General features: G+C 34.7%; 1 protein-coding gene across 1 annotated transcript; it reads right to left on the bottom strand.

The window, feature by feature from the left end:
* Nucleotides 1–6,426: 6,426 nt before the first annotated feature.
* LOC108984112 lies at nt 6,427–9,134 on the bottom strand. Its single transcript, XM_018955948.2, has 2 exons — nt 8,635–9,134; nt 6,427–7,354 (listed from the first exon to the last, which is right to left on the bottom strand). Exons 1-2 carry the CDS (start codon nt 9,027–9,029, stop codon nt 6,865–6,867), a joined length of 885 nt encoding a protein of 294 aa, XP_018811493.1. The 5' UTR covers nt 9,030–9,134; the 3' UTR covers nt 6,427–6,864.
* Between the last annotated feature and the right edge of the window lie 14,065 nt (nt 9,135–23,199).

Below are 23,199 nucleotides of genomic sequence, written 5' to 3'. Positions count from 1 at the left end.
TGGAGAGAATCTTGAACACCTTGCCACCAAGCTAATGAGACGATAATCACTAACCTCCACAACCCCTATTTTTTTGGAATGAGGGCAATAAAAGTTGCATTAAGTCTTTTTTCAAACCTCTCACTTTAATGAAATTCATGAAAGACCCCATTATGTCTTCTTTGAGCACTTCCCAACATGTTTGGAAAAAATCCATAGAGAATGCATCTGGGCCTAGAGCTTTGTCACCTACCATACTTTTTAATACTCCCCTGACCTCCATCTCTTCAAATAGCCATTCAAGCTATTCAACTTCCTGTGAGCCAAGGACGTCAAAAGTAAGCCCATCTAATCTTGGTCTCCAGGATAATTGTTCCAATGGTACATTCTCATAATTTTTTACAACGTGATCAGAGATCACATCTTAGTTTGAGGAAGCCACCCCATCAATCATCTGTGTCTCTATGGCATTGTTTCTTATATGTGAATTAGCCAACTGGTGGAAAAACTTAGTGCATTTATCCCCTTCCGTCAACCATAGTGCTCTCGACTTTTGTCTCCAAGATATTTCTTCCAATATAGAGACCATTTCAATATCCATTGTCACTTGGGTTTTGAGAGCCCTCTCATCTTCAGATAGTTCCCTTTCCTTTTCAACTCCCTCCAAACCTTTGAGTTCCTCGAAAAGAGTATTTTTTTTTTTTTGGCCTCCCAAATCACCATACACATGGTCATTCCATACCTTCAAATCTTTCTTCAAGGACTTCAATTGGTGTGCCAAGACATAACTAGGTTTTCCATAGAAGTGATAGGAAGACCATCACTGTCTTACTTTGTCAATCCTTCTTACTTCAACCACATATTCTCAAAATTGAAGTACCTTTGGCCTTCGCAGAGACCTCCACAATCAACGAGGATAGGAAATTGATCTGAACACAACTTGTGGAGTCTTTTTTTAATGAGATCAGGATAGTGAGCTTCTCATTCGAGAGATACTAGATATATATCAATCCTTGACCAAGAGGGGAATTCTCAGTTGCTAGTCCAAGTGAAAGAGCCACTTGTAAGAGAAATATCCAGTAAATCGTGTTCATAAATAAAAGTAGAGAAATCCACCATAGCTGGGTTAAAACTAGAGCCACCCGATCTTTCACTCGGGAAGCGAGTGACGTTGAAATCACCACCAATATACCAAGGTAAGTCTCATATGTTACTTAGTCCTACCAACTCATTTCATAATAAACTTCTTTTACGATCTATATTTGGGCCATGAAGTCCAACGAAAGCCTATCAAAAACTATCTACAACATTCTTAAAGGAACAAGCCACCATAAATCTCCTAAACATTCCTCCATCATTTCCACTACCCTTTTATCCCACATCACTAAAATGTCACCCTAGGCCCCTTGGGATGGTGGGTAATGCCATCCCACTTGATGGCAACCCCACAAACTCCTTATAATGTAAAGGGGAATAAATTCTAATTTTGTTTCTTGCAAACATACAATGCCCACTCTCCCGTTTACATAGCATGTTTCTAACTTTCAGGCGCTTTCTCTTCTCATTCAATCCCCTTTCATTCCATGAAAAAAAAAATTAGTTTCATAAAATAACCTCCATTGCCCTTCCCTACGGTCTTCTACGGTTAGAGCTCCTCTCGCTTACTCCAACATTGACTGTCCAATTAAGCCTTTTTAATTCTCTAGCTTTCTTCTTAGAAGAATTAAGCTCCCTAGACTGTCTAGCCTCAATTGCTGCCAAGAGAGCTATGAATTGGTCCTCATAGTCTTCACATAAGATTCCCAAACAACTTTGAATCTCTTTTGCCTTATGTAATACCCAATCTGAGGCTTGAATGTTGCTACTGTTGCTTGGGTGGATAGAAACCATTGGAGCAGGTTCTTCCCAGTGAGCAGCTACATCGACCAAAGGACTTGCTTGTGCCTCACCCAACTGGTCTGAGTCATGATGTACCATCTTCAAATACTCTCCCTGTAACACACGATCCCAGTCAAGCCGCTTTATAAAATTTTGGGGTTTATAGTTATGAAAAATCATTTGGGATTACGAGTAAAATTTTGGAAGAGAGTTTGGGCCTAAGATATTTTTGGCGGAATATAAGTTTTCAATAAATTTGATAATTAAGTTTAAAAGCTTTTAATAGACCAAGTGGATGTTCGCCCAGAAAATTTATGGGTCAAGTGTTTTTTTTTTTTTAAGGCTTAAGAGCCTAAGCCGTGGAAGCGATTTCCAGACTCCTACTTATAGCTTATATATATGTTAAGCATCATCAACCTTAGAATAAGTGTCGTTGCCCTCATTTCACTCCCTCAGCCATCCAAACACCTCTAAGCCTCCACCCTCCTTTGTGAACCACGGCTACCACCTCAACCAAGAGAGAGACAACTGAAAACCACCCTGTTCTTGCATCTCAAATCAAAGCACATGCTTCCTCCACGTCAAACCACAACCTAACCACTCACGGAGCCAGCTCTTTTTGCGTCTTCATTGCCAGCCCAGTCCTCACCCTTTCGTAAAGCACCAAACCACAAGACTCAGTTGCATTCAGCAGTCCCGCCACCCCCACAGCCAAGCCAACGAGTCGCTACTCCTCCAAACTCAGTCCACGCACGGAACCCCAGCCACTCAAAGTCCACCACTCCAATCGTGCGCCACCATCCTCTCTGCATAAAACACCACCTCGGTTTGCACCACCGAAAAGCAGAGCACCATACTTCTATTTTTTCTCACTCAAAACAGAGAGTTCTTACCACCGGACAACCATACCTCTCCAACCGCTCCAAGCTGTCACTGCCTGAATGAAAAGGGGGGTTGTCGGACACCCACAGGCCACCTCAGCCGGTAACAACCCCTCACGGTGAGTATCTCTCTCGGTTACTCCCTCCTTTCTCTTTGCCATTTCTCGTGCTCACCTCTCCCTTTTGCTTCTCTCATGCTCAACCCAGCTCGACGGCATCTCCGCCGCACTCTTGCTCTTTAGCCGCGCCACCACCGTCCCTCTAGCCAATCCTGTCAAGCCTTACCCCTCCACGCGTGCCTCAGTTTCCCTTGAGTAAGCTCCTGCCACTGCATACTTGTTTTTATCTCCGTGTATTTGTTCGTCTGGTTTTCATGTTCTTATAAGTTATGTATATATATATATATTTGTAACTATGTTAACCTAATAGAAGGAAGTGCTATTACTTTATTACCCCTTAATTTATGCCTCCAGATTTATTGTTTACGGCTTAGTTTAAATGGGTTATGTTTAAATCTCAAAAATATTATATTTGTGTAGATAATATTTTGAATATATTGTTAATTAAAGGAAGTAAATCTATTTTTTAGATATGAGTTTTTCATGACTTATTTTATGGGAATTTTTAGTAGCCAAAGTATTATATTAATTTATAATACGTTGTTGATATTTTAGATATTTTAAATATTAGTATTTATTGAGTTCCGTAATTATCATAATACTTATTCGATTAATTTTTTCTTCGGTATGAATTCGATTAAGTGGATATTGATGGTTTTAGAAAATGATGGTATTTTATGAATTATGAGAATTTTAGGTTTTGAGATATTAAAAATAAGTTCTTTTAGGATATTAAGTTTAAATATCAAAATACGTGATTGATTGGAAATTTACGGAGATTACGTGACTTTTATAGGTAACGATTAATATTTGTTCGCAGTGTTGAAGAAATGTTTTTAAAAGACTAAAAAGTTTAGGTAAGCGGGATTCTTATGCTAAACTTTGCATAAAAATAAATAAAATTGGCTGAAGTTAATTTTTGGAACAATATGCATGTAGACATGAGCAAAGTTTTGGCATTCTGTTTCTAAACTATGCAAAAGAGAGCAAATATGAGAAATCGTGCATAAATCATATTTTTGTGATCTGATTCTATTCTGTTTTGTTCTAAAAATGTTTTGTACTATTATATAATATGATGCGATTTCTGAAACTTCTGGTATGACATTCTGTTTTTGTTCTGTTCTGACCTTGCCACGGATGTAAAACTGTGGCCTCTGTCTGGGTTGATACCAACTTTTCTATTTCTGGTGTACCCACTTTGAAAACAAATTAGTTTTCTGCGTGATCTTTTCTATATACACACTCGGGGCTCCAAGAATGATAAGGGGAAGATTCACATTCTGTTTCTGCTCGATTGGCCGCCAAGGTTTACACAACCCTACCACCGAGGTTAAACATGGAATTCTGTTCTGATATGATGTTTCAATTATGTTGTGCCAAGGGAATTTTGAATAAGAATATTTTTTGAACGTTCGCTCTGATATTTCTATTAACGTATTTTGACTCTGCATTCAGAAAATAAAAAGTATTTTGTTCGGCATTCTGAACTCTGTAAATGTTCATGTTTGCATATTAGTATATATTATCTGTTTACTGAGTTGTTTATAACTCACATCTTATCTCAATAATATGTTTCAGATAATTTTAATACAACAACTGAAAGTCAGGAATATGGAGTACTTGCAAATTTTGTTGATCATAGAAGACTAAATGCTTTAGAGAACAAGGATTTTTTGGAGAATCTTTTTGGTAGTGTTGATATTTTATGTAGCTTTGGTATTTTGAATAATAGATATCCCTAGTCTTTATAGAAATGTTTATGTATATTATTGAGACATTTCTGATTTATTTTAAAAATATTATTAAAAATAATTTTAAGTGATATAAGTTAACTCTTCAGACCTTCAGACGTTACACTCCCTCAACTGGTTTGAGACACGATGTACCATCTTCAAATACTCTCCCTAGGCCCAGCCGAGTCAACCCCTACTAAAGCATGGCCTGGAATTTCTTCCTCCCCCGTAATACACTCTTCGCAGGTCCACTCCACTCGTTGAACAAAACCCAGGCTCCTTATAAGTTTGATTTTCATGATCGGCACTATCTGTGAAGAGATCAGGGTGTTCCCGTCGAGTCCTACATGCCGGACAGACATTTCTGCTTCAGAACCAAGCTCCGTAGCTGTTGTTCTAATCGCTGGCGCCGGTGCCACCACCACGACAGCCTGGATGTCAACCGCTAGTTCGCCTCCCTCGGTCGACCTTGTCTGTGATGTCCATGACCTAAGTGACTTCATCTCCGACGGTGTTGTTGCAGCTCCAGATGTCGACCCAATTTCGAAGATCGGATGACCCGACATTTTGACCCGCCATTGCTCGGCCAGATGGCCTGTTGTGTCCTTCATCTTCATTTTCCCTTTCTCGGCCCACATAGCCCTCCTTTCTTCTGTGCCCAAGCCCCCTGGACCTAGCATAATGGGCTTGTCTTCTCTGTCTTGAGCCCAAGACCATATCCTAATTTATTTTGTGGATTAAAATGTTGATTCGCTCCCTCCCTCCGTTCAAATAGTTCATCTTTGAAACTCAGATTAGAAACTTTCTCTGCACCTCGCCCCTTGAACAAAGAGCCTCCATCCTTTCCTGCGGTAAGTATCTCTGGCTTTCAGTGCAACAACCAACTTCTCTCTACTCTCCTTCTTAACGTTACCTTCTATCTCCGTCGAAATACCCATACTGCCCTTCGTCCCCTAGTTTGGCAACCCTACACTTCTCATCTCCTCTATTTTCCTGGCAACTCCTCTAATGGCTGGTGCGGTACAAGTGACTGCTTCGGCATATGATTTGGGGGCAACTGCTCCACTTGGAGCTTTTGTTCATAGTTGTTGTTCGAGAGTAACAAACCCTCTAATCCTTCTCACCATTTTTTCCCATACTACCGTACATCACACGAAGCTCCATTGCCATCTTCCTCCAACCTTTACCATCCCCTTCTTTAGGGATGATGATGAGGCTCCTCCTTCCTCCGCCTCTGTTATGGTCAGATATCGACCCCAGTCGTTAAGAGGACCTTTGTGATATGTAAGCATTGCTGCCTGGGTTGGATGTTCTGATGAATTCCTTATTACCTTCCGAACGAGAGCATTCATCCAAAGTCTGCACAACCTAGTTCACAGTTGAAGTATCGATTACTAGCTCTTTAGTCACCTTACTTCCTCTCTCTATGATGCGCAATGCTCGACTTCCTGCAAATGAAATCTCAAATGTCTCTCTCTCAATTAGGACTACCTTCGAGCATTCCCTCATTACAATAATACACCTCTCTATTATCGACCAGGAGATGCTAGTGAATCACCAACCATAGAACAATCGATGTAGCTGAATCGTCAGCTTTCGGTTGCAGAGCAAGTTACGCAGGCAAAATAGTGGTTTTTTTCTTTCCAGCATTGTCAAAGCCCAACAACTCCAAACAGTGTCACTAACTTTGCATAGCTCTCGGTTAATTGATTGGAATATAGTTTCATTCCTCTTGAAAAATAAAAGATGAAAAAATAATCATATGCTCGACTCGAGCTTTTTATGGTCACAGTACTTAAAAGACTTGCAAGAAACTGGCTTGGAAAGCATCCATGGAGAACAAGAACAAATTATTTCCCATGGTAAAATTTCAACTACTCTTTTTGGCAACTGCGATAGTGATTATAGACTGGTTATGTCTATAATCAACCAAACAACCCATCAACTGGTTATGTCTGTTATTTGACATATTTCCATCTCTAATAAGACAATGGCATTTAGAGACTGATGATAACTTGGACAAGTGAAGCAAACTTAAGTTCTTCTATATTACAATAAAGCATTCTGTTGAATCAGGTCATCACACAACGGCCAAAGCCGACAAGAAGTGGGAAGACAACGTGAAGTTAAGAGCCTATTCTAAAAATGCCCAGATCATGGTACACCTAAAGCTATGATTACTACGGGTAAATAAACCGGGAAACAGCTGCAATAACAAACACGACAAACATGCTTCCAACCTCACTCATTTAATAAAATACGAGTTAAATGTTAGTGTAATTTGTTGTCCTTGTCTCCACTGTAAATTGCCAAGCCAGTTATGTCAGGAGTTGCTGCTGCTGCACACTGTAGATCAGGCAGAGAGAATGACCGCCATGGAGAATTTCGTAGTGGAGGTGGGGGTAATGAGCTACTGCAGGGTGGTTTTTTTCCATGTGGATGCAAAGGTGGAAGACAGAAAGATGGTGATGCTGAGACCGAGTTGGAGTCCTCATTTCTACCATTGCTTCCAGAGTCGGTTCCAATAGGAAATGTGCTTCGACTAGAGTTAGTTGATCTCTTTGATGTCGCATCACCATTGTTTTTCAAAGGGCAGCTGTGATTCTTGTCCCAGAAACTACTATGAGCTAATAAGTTCTTGCGTTTTCTGGTGTAGGGATTTTCTGCCTTTTCGAGGTCTTTGATAGAGGTTTCGGATGAGACATCTCCTAGGCTTGTGAAGGACTTTGACTTGCCGCTATAAAAGTTGGATATACCTCTCCTGGAATGAGAGCAAACACAACATTGCAAGAAATAAGCCAGATGATGACAGTGAAAACAAAGGGCAACGCTACAATCTATTTCGTCCTACTACAGAATTTGTAATAAGACAGTTGATCCCCTAAAGAAAACTGCTGTAAGTGATGCAGGAAATTGTCTTCACGGGAACAAAAACAATGCAAACTTGTACAAAATTGCATACAGAAATATAAATGCGAGAAACCTGCTTAAAGAGTCAGGCTCAAGAAGCAAGTTGTGCTTCTGAGCACTTACAACATATAAACATTCTCCTCCTCTTTTTTAACCTAATTCATGCAACTATCATATTCAGAATTAAAATAAAATAACGTGGAATTTAAGAATGTTGAAAATCTCATTCAATTTATTTTGAATGGAAATTCAGAGACATGCAAAGTGCAATTTATCAAAGGCCAAAGTAATTGGCAATTTGATATTTACAGAAGCATAAACCTGGAATTTTTTTTTTTTTTTTTTTGACCAGTACATAAACCTGAAATATTAGATCACCATTCTCATAGAAGCAATTAATAGGTCATATTACTTTAAAAATGATTTACTATGCTCCCAGGATCCTAGCTCCTAAACATTAACAATTAACGTTTTTCATGTCCTACGGACTACCTATCATTTTCATAATTCATTTAGCTGCTGTACCCTTCCCGGCTTTTTGCTCCACTCGATTTTAGGAAAATTCAATCCCCACCTATTTCAAATTACACTTCAATAACAAAGTAGACACATTAAGTACAAGGATGCTTGCTTGACAAAGCAACCAACTTGAGCATTATTGCCATACAAGAAACAACTGGAAGTTCAGCAGTGATTCTTGAATCCAAACCGGGCCGCGCAACCTACCTTTACCTTGCCAACTAGCCTTCTGTATCCAACCAAACAAACTTAAATATAAGAACTTCCATTATTTACCAAAATACAGACAGCACATTAAGAACATCAAACAATGCCCGTTATTGTTCCTACTTCCTTCTTCTTATTCTTTAACGTTTCATTTCGTTTCTCGAGGAGAATCGAGATGATAGAAATGAAAATGGCGATACTTAAGAATTCTCAAAAGTAAACCCTAATGGTCAGAATAAGCTAAGTTTTATAAGCTATTAATGCCAAAATAAACAGATAAAATCAATTTCATAGTTTTGGCAGCCATTGGGGAATCAAATAGAGCACAGGAACACCAGTTTAAATTGTAATTAACCCACAACCCACTAAAGTAAAGGTCAAGGGTACACAAAAAAAAACACATACTTGACCGGCAAGACTTCCTCCAAAGCATCCATGGTATCCAACGGTCCCTTATACGAGCTCTGAATCTCGCTCTCCCCGCCCGACTCATCACCACCGTCCGATAAAGAATCACTGTTCCTCCCGATCGACGAAGAGCTACACGATTCCAAATCATCCCCTCTTTGCTCCGCCCGGAACCGCGTCGCGCCGTAGATCGGAGCATACGGCCCGCCATCACCGTGGAGGAATTTGGAGCGATCGATTGTGATCGACATCATTACGAATAAAAGGACAGGAAAAATAAGTCTCTGTATCTGACTATCTGAGTGAAGAATTGAAGTGAGAGAGCACGGAGAAAGCAGTGGGTAAGAGTGGGACAGAGCTGCGTGGGTATTAATAGGGAAAGAGCAGCACATGGGTTGGCGATATTTTCGCCATTGTTGAAAGGAGAGCGAGAGACAGAAGCTTTTGTAATAACCGAAAAGGGATACGGAAAAGAAAAAGAAAAATGAGGAAAGAGTTCAACCTTATCCTGAAGAAAGTAAACAGTGTTTTAATTTAAAATATATATATATATGATGTTTTGTTTTCAGACCGAGATTGTACGATGGTTAAGATGTTCGGGCCTGTACAGTACGAGGATGGTGGTGACGACCTCTTGGTATTTGATGTAGATGGTTTGATTTCGCTCTTGATAATAAGGTTGCAGGCAGGTGGTGATGCTCTTTCAACTCATTTTCAATGCCATTGGTTTCCTTCCACAATTTTAGCGTGAGGTTTGTATCATTCTCAATCCTTCATTTTTAAAATTAAAAAATAATTTATAAAATTTTAAAATATGTAAATTTTATTATTATTTTAAAAAATAAAAATAATATAAAATTCATATATCACTTTTAATAATAAATCTCATTTTTTTTTTCTAACGTATATGTATTTTACCTTTGTTCCAATCTAAAAGCACTCATAATGGAGGTTGTAAAATACATCTAAACCTTAAATATGTAAATTTTTGTTTAAAAATCAGATCCAATGGATCATATAAATTTCCTCTATTTACATTCATAAATAGTAAACCGGCTACATGTAGATGGTACTAATTATCTTATAAATTATATTTTATTATTTGTGTTTCATTTTCTTTTATATTGATTTTTACCATTTAAGCAAATTTTTTTATCGTTCATTATCTAAAACACCTCTATTTCATTCTCTTCTACAAAATATCTTGAAAATATTTTTGTCATATGATTCCATTTTTGTCATGTTTTTTTTTTTATTTTTTACTTTTTATTTAGCTTATATATTTTTATTTTGTGTGTATATGATGGAATTATATCACATTTTATATAAAAAAGAATATATTGCAAATATCAAAATATATAAGGATATTGTAAATTTATTGGTAATTATAAGAAATATTTGAAGAGAATAAAAAATATTATTTAAATGATATAAAGAAAAAATAGACAAGCTGATGTATAATATATTGTAAAAATCAGTATATAAAATATAAAATATAATTTTTGATAATGTATTTTAAATGAAAGGATAAAAAACTATTCTGAATTTTGGATACAAATGCTTAGGATTGTTAGGCCTCATTTGTTTTCACAGTTCATCTAAACTCATCTCATCTCATCTAATTATTACAATTTTTTCAAATTTCTACACAAAATATAATAAATAATTCAATTTTTTCAAATCTCAATTCAACCTTTTCAAATGTCAAAATAAAAATAATATTAAAAAAATATATTTTAATAATATTTTATTTAATTTTCAACTTTTATCTCATCTCATCTCATCTCAAAAAATAAATAAGACTTAGTTTGTGTGCCTAAATTTAGTATTAAAAGTTGAGGAAAGATTTTTATATATAATGGATTTTATAAATTTATAAAATACTTAATATTATAGAAATTTATATAAAAATTGATAATTATTTTCAGATTTTGAGAAATATTAGATTCTTTTCTCTTGTCGAAATTTAATTACAGAATGTGAACTTAAAATATAAAGTTGAAATTGAAATTCTTTTCTCTTGTTGAAAAAAATAAAAGAAATCTACAAATCTGTTTGCAGCATACTGAATAAGTTCGAAACCTAGTCACGTGAATCTGACATTAAAAGTTGACAATCCAAGAATGAAAGTCAAAAGGACAAAATTTTCGATGCGACTACGATGGACAGATATACCATCAACTATATTACAATTTAATTACTTTTATATATTAAAATATTAATATTTTTTACTTTAATTCAAAACTTCTATAACTGAAACAGTTCAAACTAAATAAAATAATAATTTTTTTTATACTAAGTTATTAACAATTTGTAGTATAGTTATTCTTATCTCATTTTCCGACTAGAATATGGAAAGAGATTACAAGGCCTAGTTCACTTTTACAGAACTGACTTGTTTAGATTTAAAATGTGTTTTATCTTATTTTATTATTATAATTTTTTTAATTTTTATATAAAATATAATAAATAATTTAATTTTTTAAATATTAATTTAATTTTTTTAAAATTTTAAATAATAATAATATTAAAAAATATTATTTTTTTAACTTTTATCTTTCATATAAAATTATTTCATGTCATCTTTAAATTCAAACCAATCTTTCTTTTCATCGCATCTTATCTAATTATTATAATTTTTTAAAATTCATACATAAAATAAAATAAATAATTTAAATTTTTTAAATTTTTAAATAAAAAAATATTCTAATAATATTTTATTTAATTTTTAATTTATATTTTAATTCATTTTATTTTATCAGAAAAATAAATGTAATCTCTTTCATATTTTAGTCACATCGAAAATTTTGTCCTTCTGACTTACATCTTTTAATGTCAGATTCACGTGACTAGGTTTCGAACTTATTCAGTACGCTGCAAACAGATTTGTAGACTTTTTTTTTTCCCATTAAATAACAAAAATAATCAAGTGATAATTATTTAATTTAAAAACTTGGCAATTATAGCATTTTAACAAATACGGTTATAAGGATAGTCCTAAGTACAATAACTTATGAAAAATTCTGTTTTTACATAAATTTTTGAAAAATATATCACACTATGAGGGGAGGCCCACCCCAGAAGGGCCCGAGCCTAGGAAAGCCCAACCACAAAGCTCAGGCTAAAGCAGGGGAGCTAAAAACCCAGGCCCACCGAATCGAAGACCGAATACACAACACCGTGCAGGAAGGCCCGAGATACGAAACTATACCTTGGAGGGAATTGGGAACCTGGGACGAAAGTATCAAGAAGTGAGCAGAGGCCCAATCAAGATTGGCCTGTCGACTCAAGGCCCGAGAGGAACGCTTTGGGGGTCGGCAAATTGACAAATCTAATCACCAGGTTAGACGAGCACCACATCGGCATGCACCTGATCCCAGAGTGGCGGATCCAAGGCACGAGCCAACCCCAGTCAGTGTCAGGGACCGGCATGCAATGGAACGTCCCACAAGCCAAGGACGGCTTGCTTGTGATCTAACACCTCCTGGCAAGACAAAGAAGTGGCAGCCAGACAGACGTAAGACGATTGGCACGGCGCAATCTCCTCCTAGGCCACAGACTAACACCCACTAAGGAAACAGAGAATGAGTGGTGGCAGGCCTGGCGTCTGACACGCCACGATCTCCCTCAACGGAAGGGCCCGAATCAAGTATAAATAAGGGAAAACCCTCTTACGGGAAACTCTCGATTCAACCTGCATAACAATTATACTTTGTTCTATATTTCCTTCTCCCTCACCAGAAAACTATCCACTGACTTAGGCATCGAAATGACCTTGGAGGCCATGAGAGCCTCTCTTTCTTCTTAGTTGTAGGCACCAAAGAGCTTGGGCTTTGCGGAATTGTTTGGACTGCGAAACACGACATCAACACACACTATTAAGAAAGTGTGTCTCATAATAATGAAAATGTATTATTTGTTTAATTTTTTTATAACAACAATGGATCTGGAAGAAGTTATATATATATATATATATATATATATATGATTGGGTGGTGGTGCTATTGACAAAATGCTAACCGGTAGTGAAACTAAAGCAGTTGTTTATTGATTTAACAAGTTTGATGTTGGTATTCTAATGACAAGAGACGATGGAGGATATAATGACGTATTCTTGGTGATTAGAACTTAATTCGACGCTTAAGATTTTCAAATTCAATAAATATTCATAATTATTAGTATTTTATATTTCCACGTACACTTTTTCTAAAGCAATAATAAAAATAAAAATAAAAAGAGTGGCACAAGAAAATGAGATATAGCCATAGTATGTAACCTGTTGAGATACCCGCACTTGGACGCATCAGGCAACAACGTTTCTTGTTTTTTTTTAATACATGTTTTTAGTTCAAAGTATTTAGAGTTTTAACTAGGGGTGAGCGGCAAGGGCCAGCCACCCGTCAGCCAACCCCTGCTTAGAATTGGGGGCCCTCGTTGGATATCAGGGTGTGGGCCTCGGCTTGCACCATAACAGCCACACAAGGATGGGGTCTAGGCTAAGCCCTAGCCCGTCTATTCGCAATTATATATATATATATATATATATATTTATATAAACTATGTTCATTAATAAAATAAATTTTTTTTGGGGGTTTCCAAAATGATATTGTTTTGATGTTTAGCTAAATACTATATATTAAAAAAAATGAAACCCTAAATCTAGAATCCTCTCTTATCTCTCCCTCCCTCCACCATTCTCTCCGAGTCTCCTCTCCTCTACTTTTTCTTCTTAAAGTTGAAGGCCAAAACTTGCAAGTTGTGACTGTGAGACTCGATGTCTCAGGCACCCACGAGCCGTGGGCTACATCATGGCCATGGATATGAGGCCACAAATCATCATGGATTTTGTGAAGAGACCTACGACCACGTGGTAGTCTTGCCGAAGCAATTGTGATCTTTAAAGTTTACTTTTTATGATCTGTGTTTTTAACTGTTGGATGATGGATCTGTTGGATTTCAGGGATGGATTTTAGGGATGTGCATCTTGGCTGGTTTTTTTCCGGTACAATCTAGAACTTGAAAAATTGGGTTTGTTTTGGCAGATATCAATTTGGGTTTTACTTGGGCAGGTATCTGGATTTCGTACCCACCCTATCAGGATGCGTATATGGTTATATAATGCTGGTACCAGATTAATAACCGGTACTCGTAATCGGGTTTAACATTTAAAAGAATTGCCTTATAGATTAAACAATATCAAATTGATCTTCAAAAAGACGTTGTTTTGTGTTTGTAGCCCTCTTATTTAAAATGATCTTTTGACAGATCTGAGTATCTGATTAAAACTTTCATAACCGAATACCTAAATTTTTATATCTGAGTAAAGTTAGGTACCCGCTCAAGTTATAATTAGATTAACTAGACAGATATTCAGATTGTATCATAAACCCGAATGTAGATCCGAGTATAGCTGAATATCCGGATCTGCGTCTAGGTCTAGTTAGATATTCGAATCTACATCTGGGTTTACATTCCTAATTATATTCTTAAATTACCAAAATGAAATACTTTCTTTTCTCATTAGGGGTGTAAAAACAACTGAAAAACGAGTCGAACCGATCCGATCGATACCGGTTCGGTATCAATTTTCATATTTTGAAAATTGGCTTGAACCAAACCAGACCGATATATATGAGTAGTGCTATTTGAAAGCCTTTACACTACACATCATTCATATGGCATAATTTGATTTGTAAGATTCAAAATTTAAAATATATATTCCAAATCAAATTATACAACATTGATGGTGTGTGGTGTAAAAACTTTCAAATATATTGGTATATATATATTTATATTATATATAATTTATTGTGTTATATTATATTATATTATTATATTATATATATGCTAAATTTATAATTAATATAATATGAAATTTTAGTCTTAGTAGTATTCACGTCTAGTAATTTTATAACATAAAATTAGTATAACATTTTATATAACATATAAATTTTAATCTTATAACATAAAATTAATATAACATGAAATTTTAATTTTAAAAATTAACATTAATATTAAGTTATTAATATAAACTTACTTTTAATATATATATATATATCAAAGATAAATATATTTTTGGCATAATAAATAATAATATATATTATTTTTAATAAATACAATTTTATAGATTTAATCATATATTCTCAACTTATGTCACATGTGTAAACGGTAAATCGAACCAGACTAGACCAAAATCGAAAAATTGAGTTTTGGTGTATAAACGATAAATTAAACCAGACTAAACCACATGTGTAAACGGTCTGTATCGCTTCTTAAATTTTTAAAACATGTGTATATCGGTTCGGTTCTAAAATTTGTCCAAAACTAGACCAAACAGAAACGGTTACATCCCTAATCCTCATTCAAAATCTGACAGTTATGAATATACATATTTACACATCAATATATGTGTGTTGAAATAAAAGTACAAAAATGATAAATTACATATTAGAATATAGTGTAAGTGTAACGACCCGGCCCAATAATTGTAAGGTTGGAATATTGAATGTGCCATATTGGATAAGCCTACGAGCAACAAATTATTGAGTTTGATTAAGAGTTTTAATTAGGCTCAATAACTAGCTTAAATTTCTTTTATTATTTATTGAACGAGTTAGACTTCTTTTAGAATTTAAAGATAGGTTATTTGAAATTTATTTCAATTTAAAATCATCACTGTTTGAAGTCTTCTACGTAGTCTCAGTCACTACCGATCCTATATTGAGTGAACTGCTAGAAGTCTAGATAATGTTTTTAAATTCAAACTCTCTTCTTGAATGATCACGACCAAGTCCAACTCAAACTCGAACTCGTTAGCACCATCTCCCAAATATCTCTATAAATATCTCATTTCCGTGTGTTATTTGGAAAATACCATAAACATCCATAAGTGCAGCGGCAGAACCTAAGATACCAAGTCCAGCACTGTGATTGATTTTGTGTCGAAGATTTTAGGAAGCAATACTACAAAGTAAGTAGCTTAAGCGTAAATTAGGATTAGTACACGTTAGCTAGATATATATTATTATTAAAGCCAATTCTTTGGAAGCTAGTGTTTATATATCACACATGTCATGATATTTGCAAGCACGTCATTCATCATATTTCATTTCACATATTATAGTTATATATGTATTATGTATTTCATATATCTCACGTTGCATAAAATACGTTAATTTTCATAAAATCAAATGTAAGATAAGTTCAAAATAGTTAATCAGATAGTCATTCAAATACATGGTACCAATGCAGTTTCAGGGTGGATGTGCAAACCATAGACTTAAGCGTGGTCCATCATAGTATGCCAGAATACTATCATTGGCTCCCTTTGCGGCCGTAGGACGTGGGGGCGGTGCGCAACCTCGCACACATGGTTAAGTTGGTCAGTCAGATAAATCAGATCAGTCAATTAATTCTGATAAATCAAGACAAGTCATGTATAACATAAGTATAAGTATGAACTGTCATGATATTAATTCTCAGAATGAAAACTTTTATGAAAACCTTATGTTTATTATGTTTACGTTATGATGAGTTTCTTATTGAGTAATCTACACATTTTAGTTGTTTTATATTTTTTAGACCACCCGAGTCTAAATATTTATAAAGGTAGAACTATGGGACGAGATTTAACCCAGGGAGGCGTGACAGTAGCCTAGATCATGTACAGAGATCTTAAGTTATGATTTTTATGACGCAGACTTTAAGAAATTTTAATAAATACTTACGTGTACTCTCTCATATGATTTCAATATTTTTATTTATTATATAAAATCTTTGTATCTGGCGTTTCTTTAAGAAGAAAATTTTTAAGTCACATTCAATAGTAGTACTTCAACTCTCGAAATTTTTTAAAAGTGATTTTATTATTAATCGTGAAAAGCGGGGAGTTACAGTAAGAGATGATAAATAGGTTGCACTCTCTCTTAGAATCTCGTCATCATGATTTAGCACCGTCACTTATTTTTCATTAATCCAAACGATTACCGTAATTTTAAAAAGTTGTAAGGTAATCTACCATTACCCTTAGATTCTAAATTGACCTGTTGCAATACACAAGAATGGCATAATATCAGACCATAGCATGCATGATCATGATGGGCATAAGGACGAGCATAGAATATAATCAAAATAAGTTATGAAAGTCAAATTTCACACCATCTTGCATCATGAAGTACAAAAAATGGCCTAACAATTACAGAAATCATTACATTTCTCCTTCACCCTAAAAACGGCTACAAAAATATTTTTGTAGGAACTTTCAAAAACTATATGGCTCATTTTTCCTGTTTTAGCTGGTGGGATTTATTTGTGGTTTATATTCAAATTCACCGACCAATTGATTTACTGCATGTGTTAATATAGAAGCTGAAAGTTTTTTACCATGCTTCCTCCATATTGTGTATCTAATATGACTCCTCATGTTTTTGTACCTTACTGTTCACTGGGCAACTAACAACATCTCCAGTACCATCTCCCATGGAATTCCAATTCAGTTCCATATTTGTATCCTAGCAGGATACAATAACACTTGAGCTTGAGGATATAGCAGCAGTAAACTTGGAATTATTTCAACTCTATTGTCATAAAATTAGCCATTACAAATATTTCATATGTTTTGCTCTACAACACTATATTCTAGTTTGATAAAACCCTTGTCAGCAAATCATATCATTTAAGCAAAACAACCACCTGTGCACTTAAACTCAAATTTGAACTGCCCAATTTAGCTACAACACATAGATCCAAAAATTCCTTTTTATAAACTGATATGAGTAATATTTAATAGCATGCCATTTCATGGTAAACCTAAAATCTAAATTCATTTAAGATATGTCTCACTTCTTTAATAGCTTGAAGTAAGTAAACTCAAAAATGTTTGATGGCAGGGTATATATATCAACCATCAATCTTTGACCATACTTCGTTTCTTGCGACAAGACTTATTTCCAAAGTACCTAAGCCCAAATACTTGATGATTATATTGCAACTAATGTCCAATTGTTCCAAGGCAATTGTTTTACTAACTCATATATTTCAAACAAAGCATTAATTTCCACTCAAATTAATGCTTTATTAGTCCAAGGCAATTGTTTTACTAACTCATATATTTCAAACAAAGCATTAATTTCCACTTAAATTAATGCTTTTATTAGTCCAAGGCATTGGCTAGAAATTCTCTAGGCAACTCTCAGCACGCTAGCTACCTGCTTTAACTTCTTCAAGTACTATCTATATAATCTATATACTATAGGTATCTCAGTTTGTATAACTTGTTATCCTCCTACAACTGCATATATCTATCTTTCGAAAAATGTCGAGCATACAATTCAATTTCAGATTCATGCCTCTGTTGTTGAAGAGATCAAGAGTGTTCCAACAATATCAAGAATTTTTGTACTAACTCATATATTTGCAAACAAAGCTTTAAATTTTGTAAGTCATTTCTACTATTATTTCAATCATCAATATAATTTCAATATCCCTCCCTTCATGACCTTATAAAATATGGCCCATTATGAGATGAACTTTGTAAAAATAGTAAACAGTTGAACTCTTTTTAATATATCAGAATTTATATAAGAATCAGAAACCCATTTACCTTCAGGTCCTTCTACCTCTCCAACAAGAGCAGAATCCCCACATATAACTGACCAAAAGTCTTACTAGTAAATCACTCCCCATGACATACATATCAAAAGTGTAGCAAAAGTCTTGAAGCCAAAAAACAAAAGTAGTCACTGCTGGCATGTTGCTGGCTATGGAATTTTGGTTTGAGTTTCTCTTTGAGACTCTATTTTTGTCTCCACTTCTGATATTCGAATTTTTACACGTCCCTCAAACTCCCACATATGGTCCCTCATATGCATGAAACCACCTTCAATCTCTTTAAGCCGATTTTGGTAATATTCAGCATTTTTTCTATTTTGTGCATTTTCCTCGGCAAGACGTTCATACTCCTCATTAGATACTCCAAGTAGTTTAGTAGATTCAGCCATAACAGAGTGTCCCAGCCCTCTGGAATAACCTGACCTATTTCCACTCAACTCATGCCTGCTTGGCTTTTCTTTCCTAGGCAATATTTAGTACTCATCCCAATCTCAAAAGCATTATATATGGAAACATACAAACCTGAACACAGTTTGAATCATACAAAAAATTAGAAAATGAATTCCACAATCAACCATCAGTAATAAATTTTGGTAATAGTTGTTAATGCAACTACCATATTACACAACACCAATACAAATACTCCCATGAAACTCATTGTTCAGCTATATTGACTACTAGTGTCATATTTCAGGTGGGCCTTAAAAAATATAATACAAAACCATTACATAGCCTTTTATAGTATATACTCCACTATATTGGTCCTTCTTCATGGATTTGGGGCTGTATTGATGGATGGATAATTGCAACAGGTTGGGTGAAGTTCGTGCATCATCACCTGTAACAATCAACAACAATGGGGTTAGATAATAGGTTGTCTCCTACCTTTGATATCACCTAATAAGATGAACATATAATCCATAAAAATTACATACATTTGGTCTTACAAACTCCATCCAATTCCACACATTTAATATATACATTTCTGTCAACAATTTAGCAACCAACACTATAACCATGTTGTTTCCTTGAATCACTACAACTCCAAGGAGTAAGCCCAACACTTTAATACAATCCATCTCAATCCAAACTGAAACACATTCACAACAACATCTCAATACATTTAATTAGGAAACACAATCCTAAAACCAAACATAAGCCCAGCATAGTCGACACAGTACAGTATGAATCATTCACAGATAAAGATGTAATGCTAATAACATGCATCTAGCAATATGAATACTCGAAGTAGATAATTTTTTTTAGCAAGACTATGCATCAAACTAATAATATCTCAAATACTAAAAACATGATCCATACATACTAAAAGTATAAACATCTACGATTACAATACGAGTCTTAAAAGACTATAATATCAAAAGCATGGGAGGTCGAGCTCCATAATTACAAGTAGAAACTAAAGTATTAACTAGGCTAATTCATCGAGTAGTTCGAACAACTCAGTCAAGGATGTCATATTACTATTTATAAATCGGAACATTGAAATGATGAGCTCCACATCGTGCCGTTGTTATTTAATCGACTGTCTCTAATCGATCATCTTCTGAAGCGCCTCTTGATCCTAGCACAAGAGCTACCATTCCAGGAGAATGGTAATTGGAATTACCATGGTGAGATTTGATTACAAATTTTAGCAATTTAATAGATAACATACAGTTTACAAATGTAGGCATGGCAGTAAAGACGTGAATGCATAATCATAATCATAAATAAGCATGACTTGACTTAACATATAACAAGGTATGAACTGACATGATTTAAACAGAGCATGGACTAAACTTGAAATGCTGCATGACATGAATTGACATGAGAAGAACTGAACTGACGTGAACTTAAACATCACATAAAGTTGAATGTGAAATGAACATGAATTGAACTGATCGTTAAATAACAGGAGTATGAACGTGACATACATGAAGTTGGAATGTTGTTCAATAAATAAGCATGATTAATAAAAGTGAAATGTGGGTGCTACACAATTTCCCTTGAGCCGTATGTCCCTACCGATTATTGCATCACATCACAGGTATCTGCACCAGCTGTAAGTGCACTGTCATACGTGCCAGTTCACAAGTATCTGCACTTGTTGTGGAGACACATATTGCACATGCCAATTCAAAGGTATTTGCACCTATTGTGGACACACGAATTGTTCGTATCCCGTGTCAGGTATATGCACCAGTATGAGTACGTATAAAATGAAATTGAAATGTATAGGGGTACCATCGACGTTAGTGCCCTTCTTCACTCCGGTGACCAGTTAGATAGTCCCCATTCAAAACCCGTTGAACTTTACTTTGTTAACCCAGGGGATTTCATACTAATTTAAACACTTCAGTGTGAACAAAAGAGTTCCATTAAGATATTATCCCATCTTAGCATTTAGGATTGTGATAAATGTAACCCAGACTTCACTGATGTGGAAATACTGGTTTTGGTATACACAAATTGAACTCGAGACATGACGTGACGTGACATGACACGAAAAGTACAAATGACCTGATGTAACGTAATGTGACATATAGTGAGATGCATGACTTGCCGTAACATGAAATAGGCAAACAGTACGTAACATGGCATAACATGTAACATACAAATATTACGTGACATGATATAACGTTTAACAGATAACATTGCATAACATGACATAACGTGTAATAGAATACATTATGTGTCATGGCATAATGTGTAACAGAATATATTATGTGACATGGCACGTTACATGACACAACGTGTAACAGACATATATGATGTAACATGGCATAACATGACATATAGGATAACATAAGTATATAAATAACAGTTCTCTTACTCATTTCACATATACAATAATCTAATAGTAAGTTAGAACCTAACTTACAGTGATCATTGCGTTTTATAAGGCAAAACACGAAACACAAGAAACTGTAAGTAGGAGTTCTAAATGTTAGAAACTTAATCACTAACAATTAGAAACATGAAAAAATGCTAACTTAGAGTAAAATGATCATTTTACTCTCCATATGTGGGAAAATGACTATTTTATCCCTAACTTTAAGATTTCACATCCTAACTTCAAAACTCACCAAAATTTACATTTCCCATGTAAATTTTGTCATAAACTAAAATATCAACTTAGAAAAATTTAAAACCAAACGCAACTATGCAAAACATGCTAGGGCCGAAACTTCCAAAGGCCATTTCTCTTTGATTTTGTTGCAATTTCGTCCAACTTCAAACATATGTTCAAACCGAAATATTGTAATAAAGATCCTCCTATCTTAAGCTCAAAAACATACTTAAAACATCTAACAAAATTATACTTCACATAATCACAAAATTCTTTAGTAAAAGATCCAAACTTTTTGACTAAAATACAACTATTGAATCTCAAGGTTTGACCTATTTCAAAGCATTTCCAAAAACTCCAAAAATTCAAAGATTTCTTCTAACATGTTAATAACACATTCTTAAGAACTAATATGATTTGAATCAACACATAAAAGTCACTAAAAAACAAAATTGCACAGGAAGCACTCAGCTCCTACCCTTAGCCAAAAACAAAATTTATTTCTTAACTAGTATTGATCAAACACTTAATCCAAGGCATTCTATCGTGAAATCTTCAAACCAAAACATCATATGGTTTAAAAATGTGTTCTAAAGTAGATCCAAGCATTAAACTTAAAATCTCATGGCTAAAAATAATTCAAAACATGGATCTAGCTAAAAACATCAAACTTTTGACCCAACCGTATAATCTATTGCATAAAAATTCACATCTTTGTAACCAACGGAAAAAATCTTGAAAACAACATCCTAACATGTAGATAAGAGGCTTATCATTATCAAAAAAAAATATCAAAGCCGTTGGAGTGAGATTAAACCACAAAAAACTCAAAATTTCTTAAAACAGAAACTATTTTTCCTCTTCTAGTTTCTAAATTTCTAGATCTGAGAAAATATTTTATCAAAAGCTTTAATCATGCTACTAATCTCCAACAAACATTCCTATATACGTGTTAACAACACTTCATAAAAATTTCGGACCAAGCTTTATCCATTAGCTTAGTCAAAAACTCCAAAACAAAATACACTATCCAAATTATCGCCTAGATTGACCTTTCCACGGTTAAAATAATTTCTGACCAATCAAAAGACCATGAAATGAAAGAAACATTATACCCACAGAAACTAGACTCAAAGACGAACAAATTTCATGAATGAATCATTATGAGAAGATAGTTAAAAAGGTTCCAAAAATGGAACTTAAGAGTCATCTGTCCTTTTCATTTCATGTCACATTATGTCTCGAGTATAATTTATGTATCTCAAAAATAGTATTTCCAAGTCAGTCTAGTCCTTTTACATTTATCACGATCATAAAGGCTAGGATGATGTATTATCCTAGGGGAACTCTTTTGTTCACATTGAAGTGTCTAAACGTGTAAAATTCCTTGGGTTGACAAGGTAAAGATCAACAGGTTTCTAATGAGGTTTAATTAACTGGTCATCGGAGTGAAGTTAGGCACTAATGTCGATGGTGCCACCCACATTTTAATTTCATTTTATGCGTACTCGTGCTGGTGTAGATACCTAACATGAGATATGTACATTATGTGTTCCACAGTAGGTGTAGATACCTATGAACTGACATGCATGTTAATGCACTCACAGCTGGTGCAGATACTTGTATTATGATGTAGTAATCGATAGGGACACATGACTCAAGGGGACCCATATAGCACCCACATTTCACTTTTATTAATCACGCTTAATTATTGAACAAGATTTCAAATTCATGTATTTCACGTTTATGCTTATGTTATGTAACATTCAGTTCAAGTTCAATTTATGTTCAGTTCATGTTCAACTTTATGTTATGTTTAAGTTCACGTAAGTTCAGTTCTTCTCATGTTAGTTCATTCATGTTGAGTTTCAAGTTCAGTCCAT

The sequence above is a fragment of the Juglans regia genome, chromosome 10 (genome assembly GCF_001411555.2).
Source record: "Juglans regia cultivar Chandler chromosome 10, Walnut 2.0, whole genome shotgun sequence".
In the NCBI taxonomy this organism is placed as follows: domain Eukaryota; kingdom Viridiplantae; phylum Streptophyta; class Magnoliopsida; order Fagales; family Juglandaceae; genus Juglans; species Juglans regia.
This window is presented reverse-complemented; position numbering and strand designations above follow the sequence as displayed.

Bases quoted from the DNA above. Each gene is read 5' to 3' on its own strand.
- LOC108984112 (XM_018955948.2), bottom strand. From the start codon at position 9,029: ATGTGCTGCTCTTTCCCTATTAATACCCACGCAGCTCTGTCCCACTCT. The intron at 7,355-8,634 runs GTATGTGTTTTT...CTCTCATTCCAG, and splicing joins GAGGAAGTCTTGCCGGTCAA to GAGAGGTATATCCAACTTTT.